General features: G+C 57.9%; 1 protein-coding gene across 1 annotated transcript; it reads left to right on the top strand.

Moving 5' to 3' along the window:
* Positions 1-4,458: 4,458 nt before the first annotated feature.
* On the top strand, positions 4,459-5,678 carry LOC129716230 (uncharacterized). Its single transcript, XM_055666102.1, has one exon. It carries the CDS (start codon positions 4,731-4,733, stop codon positions 5,676-5,678), a length of 948 nt encoding a protein of 315 aa, XP_055522077.1. The 5' UTR covers positions 4,459-4,730.
* The last annotated feature ends 897 nt before the right edge of the window (positions 5,679-6,575 follow it).

The raw sequence follows: 6,575 nt of genomic DNA, 5'->3' as shown, positions 1-6,575 counted from the left end.
GGGGGAGTGTGGGGGGGAGTGTGGGGGGGAGTGTGGGGGGGGGAGTGTGGGGGGGGTTGGGGAGTGTGTGGGGGGGGAGTGGGGGGGGGGGAGTGTGGGGTGGGTGAGGTGGGGGGGGGGAGTGTGGGGGGGGGGGTGTGGGGGGGGGGTGGGGGAGGAGGGGGGTGGGGGGTTGGGGGAGTGTGGGGGGGGGGAGTGTGTGGGGGGGTTTGGGGAGGGGTGGGGGGGGGGTGTGTGGGGGGGGAGTGGGGGGGGGAGTGTGGGGGGGGTGGGTGTGGGGGGTGTGGGGGGGAGGGTGTGGGGGGGGGGGGGGGGGGGGGTGTGTGGGGGGGGAGTGTGGGGGGGGTGGGGGGAGTGTGTGGTTGGGGGTGTGGGGGGGGGTGGGGGGGGGGGGGTGGGGGAGTGTGGGGGGGGGGGGGGGGCGTTGGGGGGGAGTGGGGGGGGGGGGGGAGTGTGGGGGGGGAGTGGGGGGGGGGTGGGGGGTTGTGTGGGGGGGGGGAGTGTGGGGGGGGGTTGGGGGGGTGTGGGGGGGGGAGTGTGGGGGGGGGGGGTGTGGGGGGGGGAGTGTGGGGGGGGGTGGGGGGAGTGTGGGGGGGGAGTGTGGGGGGGGGAGTGTGTGGGGGGGGTTGGGGGAGTGTGGGGGGGGAGTGTGGGGGGGGAGTGTGTGGGGGGGGGTGGGGGGGAGTGTGGGGGGGGGAGTGATGGTGTGGGGGGGAGTGTGGGGGGGGAGTGTGTGGGGGGGGTTGGGGGGGTGTGGGGGGGGAGTGTGGGGGGAGGGGGGTTGGGGGAGTGGGGGGGGGGGGAGTGTGGGGGAGTGGGGGGGGGGGGGAGTGTGGGGGGGGAGTGTGGGGGGGGGGGGGGGGGAGTGTGGGGGGGAGTGTGTGGGGGGGGAGTGTGGGGGGGAGTGTGGGGGGGGGTGTGGGGGAGTGTGGTGGGGGGGTTGGGGGCGATGTGTGGTGGGGGGGTTGGTGGTGTGGGGGGGGGGGGGGAGGTGTGGGGGGGGGCGAGTGTGGGGGGGAGTGTGTGGGGGGGGTGGGGGGTGGGGGGGGGGGGGGGGGGGGGGGGGGGGGGGGGGGGGGGGGGGGGGGGGGGGGGGGGGGGGGGGGGGGGGGGGGGGGGGGGGGGGGGGGGGGGGGGGGGGGGGGGGGGGGTGGGGGGGGGAGTGTGGGGGGGGGTGGTTTGGGGGGAGTGATCTCAGGGGCGGGCGGTTGTGTGTGGGGCATCAGGAGATAGGTGGAGCGGAGAAGGGGAAGCCATCCTCTTGTGCTCATCTCAGTGGGACCGTGTAGGTGAAGGCGGAGGGTAGGAGTAGAATTCACTGACAGGTGGGTGGAGACAGTGACAAAGGTTGTAGTCGTAAAGGAGACCAAAGGTTGTTGTAAAAGGGAAGGGGTTGCATCGAACAGTAAAAACAGAGAGAGAGATAAGGGTGGAATGGGAACAGGCAGGAGGGGAGAGAGGGGATAGCGAATGGAAATGGGGGAGATGGATATAGGAAATGATACTTTATTCAACTTTATTCATCCCAAGTGGGAAATTCCACTGCCAACAGTCGGAAAACTCACGATACATGAAACACGAAATCAAAGTACAGGATTGGGTGTGTACAAACGTTGTGGAGGGTTGGGGGGGGAGTGGGGGAGTGTGGGGGGGGAGAGTGTGTGTGGGGGGGGGTTGGGGGGGGGTTGGGGAGAGTGTGGGGGTGGGGATTGTGGCGGGTGTGGGGATTGTGGGGAGTGGGGGGGGGGTTGAGGTAATGTGTGTGGGGGGTGGGTTGGGGAGAGTGTGGGGAGTGGCGGGGGAGTGTGGGATTGTGGGGAGATTGTGGGGGGGTTGGGGAGAGTGTGGGGGGGCGGGAGTGTGGGGGATGGATTGGGGGGAGTGTGGGGTGGGGGTGGGCAGGAGGAGTGTGGGGGGGGTTGAGGTACTGTGTGTGGGGGGGTTGGGGAGAGTGTGGGGGGGCGGGAGTGTGGGGATTGTGAGGGGTGTGGGGGGGTTGAGGTACTGTGTGTGGGGGTGGGTTGGGGGAGAGTGTGGGGAGTGGCGGGAGTGTGGGGGGGGGTGGGTTGAGGTACTGTGGGGGGGGGGGTGGGTTGAGGAGAGTGTGGGGGGGGGGTTGAGGTACTGTGTGGGGGGGGGTTGAGGTACTGTGTGTGGGGGGGGTGGTGGGGAGTGTGGGGAGCGGCGGGGGAGTGTGGGGGTGGGGGGGAGGGGGGTCAGTCTACAGCAAGGCAAAAGGGGGAGATGTACAGTTAGGCAGCCCGTGGCGTTCTGTGCTGCATCTTGGTGTCTGTTGTAAGAGGAAGGGATTAGGGTGACCAGGGTGGTGGAAGAAATGGGTACACATCGGCGATGGGTAGGTAGAACAGTGGGTGTGGGGAGACTATCACTTGACATTTGAGAATTCAATGTTGATATTATTGGGTTTAAGTTGAGGCTTGTTATTGTCGCCTGGACATGCGTACAACGAGGAGCTATGTAACCATATTTACACACATATTTACACAGACATATACACATGCATACACACACATACATATACACACATAAATACATGCCTATATATACACGCCCACATACATATACAGTTCACACACACGCACATATATAAACATTCACACACAGACATATATATGTATATATAAAGATATATATATATATAAATATATATATATATATATATTTGTTTATATATATATGTGCGTGTGTGTGTGTGTGTGTGTGTGTGTGTGTGTGTATATATATATTTATTTATTTATATATACCTGCATATTTTGGTTCCATGAATGTCAAATTCTTCTTCTTCTTATCGAGTCCACACACAAGATTAGAAGTTGTTCAGCCGGAGCTGGACACACTTCTCGGCATCTGTATACAATGGTGTCTGTCTTGTTGCTTCTTGTGCGTGGTGGTGGAAAGATGGGTGGAAACAGGGCCGCGACGTGAACGCTCTTTCCTTGACCCCAATGTCAAATTGACTCATCGGTACTGCAGTTACATTGCCATTTTAAATGTTTAAGAAATAACTGCAGATACTAGAAAAATCGAAGGTAGACAAAAATGCAGGAGAAATGCTTGAGTCTGAAGAAGGGTCTCGACCCGAAACGTCGCCTATTCCTTAGCTCCATAGATGCTGCCTCACCCGCTGAGTTTCTCCAGCATTTTTGTCTACACTTTGTTTAAGTGTGCGATGAGCTTAGGCCAAATTGCTTGTTCTTTACGGGAAAACCCGGCGACAGAAAACTATTCTCATTTGTGAGGGTGGATGAGATCTGGAGGCCTTGGGCTAAGTGAATTGTCCGTGACTTCATTTATTTATTTGTATTGTTTTTAATATGTGTGTTTTTTTTAGCGTGAGAAATCCTGTGATCAGTGTTAGAGCGTTAAAATTACGTGAAGTCAACAAAATAGAGAGAGTACAGAGGAGATTTACTAGAATGTTGCCTGGGTTTCAACAACTAAGTTACAGAGAAAGGTTGAATAAGTTAGGTCTTTATTCTCTGGAGTGCAGAAGGTTAAGGGGGGACTTGATAGAGGTCTTTAAAATGATGAGAGGGATAGACGGAGTTGATGTGGACAAGGAGAATAGGGAGCATTCAAACAAGAGGACATGACTTCAGAATTAAGGGACAGAAGTTTAGGGGTAATATGAGGGGGAACTTCTTTACTCAGAGAGTGGTAGCGGTGTGGAATGAGCTTCCAGTGGAAGTAGTGGAGGCAGGTTCATTGGTATCATTTAAAAATAAATTGGATAGGCATATGGATGAGAAGGGAATGGAGGGTTATGGTATGAGTGCAGGCAGGTGGGACTAAGGGGGGAAAACATTTGTTCGGCATGGACTTGTAGGGCCGAGATGGCCTGTTTCCGTGCTGTAATTGTTATACGGTTATATGGATTATGGGCAGGCAGATAAGTGATGGTCATGGCATCATGTTCGGCACAGACACTGTGGGTTGAAGGGCACATTCCAGGTGCGACAGAGGTTTACCTGCATCTCTTCCAACCTCATCTATTGCGTCCGCTGCTCTAGATGTCAGCAGATCTATATCGGTGAGACCAAGCGGAGGTTGGGCGATCGTTTCGCCAAACACCTCCGCTCGGTCCGCAATAACCAAGCTGACCTCCCGGTGGCTCAGCACTTCAACTCCCCCTCCCACTCCGTCTCCGACCTCTCTGTCCTGGGTCTCCTCCATGGCCACAGCGAGCAGCACCGGAAATTGGAGGAACAGCACCTCATATTCCGTTTGGGGAGTCTGCACCCCGGGGGCATGAACATCGAATTCTCCCAATTTTGTTAGTCCTTGCTGTCTCCTCCCCTTCCTCAGCCCCCCTGCTGTCTCCTCCCATCCCCCAGCCTTCTGGCTACTCCTCCTTTTCCCTTTCTTGTCCCCACCCACCCCCGCCCCCGATCAGTCTGAAGAAGGGTTTCGGCCCGAAACGTTGCCTATTTCCTTCGCTCCATAGATGCTGCTGCACCCGCTGAGTTTCTCCAGCCTCTTTGTGTAACCTTCGATTCTCCAGCATCTGCAGTTCCCTCTTAAACACATGTGCTGTGCTGTACTGTTCTATGTGCTCTGTTCCATTATTGTGATCCATGCCGGGAGCTGAATTTAGCAACTGCCCTAGTCCAACAAGCCCGTACAATGTGGCCTGTTTCCGTGCTGTATATGGTTATATGGTGATATGAATTGCGTGAGAGTTGGCAGCCCTGGGACCTCTGCCTCCCTTGATGTTTCTCTCTCTCTCTCTCTCTCTCTGCAGATCCAGACACCTCCCCTTCCTCTGGCCGAAGCACCTCCTCCACAACCTCCCAGCGGCTCCCTGGACCATGGCGGTCGCCCACAAGGCCGGAGATGGTCCCCGCTTCACCGTGCGCCCGTTCCGGGCCGGCGACACACCGGAGGCCCGCAGGATATTTTCCGAGGGTGTGATGGACCAGCCTTGGCCGGCATTCCGCCGGGTCCTGCAGTCGCCAGCCGCGGCCTGCCTGATCCTGACTGCCGGGGCCGCCGTCTGCGGAACCGGCTGGTCGCTCACCTGGACCGCTCTGCCCGTCGCCGCGCTGCTAGCCCTCCTCTACCTGGCCTGCCGCCTGGTATACGCCGGGTTCGTGAAGCAGACGCTGGAGGCGGACATGGCGGACATTGAGGGGATTTACATGGGGAGGCCGGGGTCGGGGTTCTGGGTGGTGGAGGAGGAGGGGGGAGACGGTGGGCTGCGAGGGGTGGTGGCAGCACAGAAGGCCGAGGGAGCAGCCGGGCTGCTGCCAGCTCCTCCGCCTCTCGGTGGACCGGAGATGCCGGGGTCTGGGCCTGGGCTGCAGACTGACCCACCGGGTGCTGGAGTTCGCCCGGGACAGCGGCTACCGGGAGTGTGTCCTGTACACCTCCACCGTCCAGCAGCCCGCCATCCGGCTCTATCTAGCCCAGGGCTTTCGGCTGACCAGGGACGCCGATCCTATGCCCGGACTGGCCCTGCTATCCTGGGTCACCAACATCTATGTGTGCGAGCTGAGGCTGGACCTTCTGGACGCCGGCAATTCCTACCAAGGGGCCCCAGTGACAGGGAGAGGGGGGCGTCAATAGACCAAACGTCCCGACTGGGAACACAATCTCATTTCGTTGGGGTGGGGAGTCATGTCAATAAACAAAACGTCCTGACTAGATATAGTCTTTGAACTGATTGGTGAGGGGAGAGGAGAGGAGAGGAGGGGAGGTGAGTGGAGGGATGAGTGCGGGGAGGTACGTAGTTGGAGCAGGGATAGGGAGGAGAGAGGAGGGGTGGGGAGGAATGAAGGGAGGGGAGAAGGAGAAGAGGAGGGTAGAGGAAGTAGAAGAGTGGTGAATCTCTGGAACTCTCTGCCACAGAGGGTAGTTGAGGCCACAGTTCATTGGCTATATTTAAGAGGGAGTTAGATGTGGCCCTTGTGGCCAAGGGGATCAGAGGGTATGGAGAGAAGGCAGGTACGGGATACTGAGTTGGATGATCAGCCATGATCATATTGAATGGCGGTGCAGGCTCGAAGGGCCGAATGGCCTACTCCTGATAGAGGTCTTTAAAATGATGAGAGGGATAGACAGAGTTGATGTGGACAAGCTTTTCCCTTTGAGAATAGGGAAGATTCAAACAAGAGGACATGACTTCAGAATTAAGGGACAGAAGTTTAGGGGTAATATGAGGGGGAACTTCTTTACGCAGAGAGTGGTGGCGGTGTGGAATGAGCTCCCAGTGGAAGTGGTGGAGGCAGGTTCATTGGTATCATTTAAAAATAAATTGGATAGGCATATGGCTGAGAAGGGAATGGAGGGTTATGGTACGAGTGCAGGCAGGTGGGACTAAGGGGAAAAAAATTTGTTCGGCATGGACTTGTAGGGCCGAGATGGCCTGTTTCCGTGCTGTAATTGTTATATGGTTATATAGTCTTTGAACTGATTGGTGAGGGGAGAGGAGAGGAGGGGAGGTGAGTGGAGGGGTGAGTGCGGGGAGGTACGTTGTTGGAGCAGGGATAGGGAGGAGAGAGGAGGGGTGGGGAGGAATGAAGGGAGGGGAGAAGGAGAAGAGGAGGGTAGAGGAA

This window comes from Leucoraja erinacea, unplaced genomic scaffold (genome assembly GCF_028641065.1).
Source record: "Leucoraja erinacea ecotype New England unplaced genomic scaffold, Leri_hhj_1 Leri_191S, whole genome shotgun sequence".
NCBI lineage: Eukaryota > Metazoa > Chordata > Chondrichthyes > Rajiformes > Rajidae > Leucoraja > Leucoraja erinaceus.
Note: the sequence above shows the minus strand (reverse complement) of the source record. Positions and strands in the feature narration are given on the sequence as shown.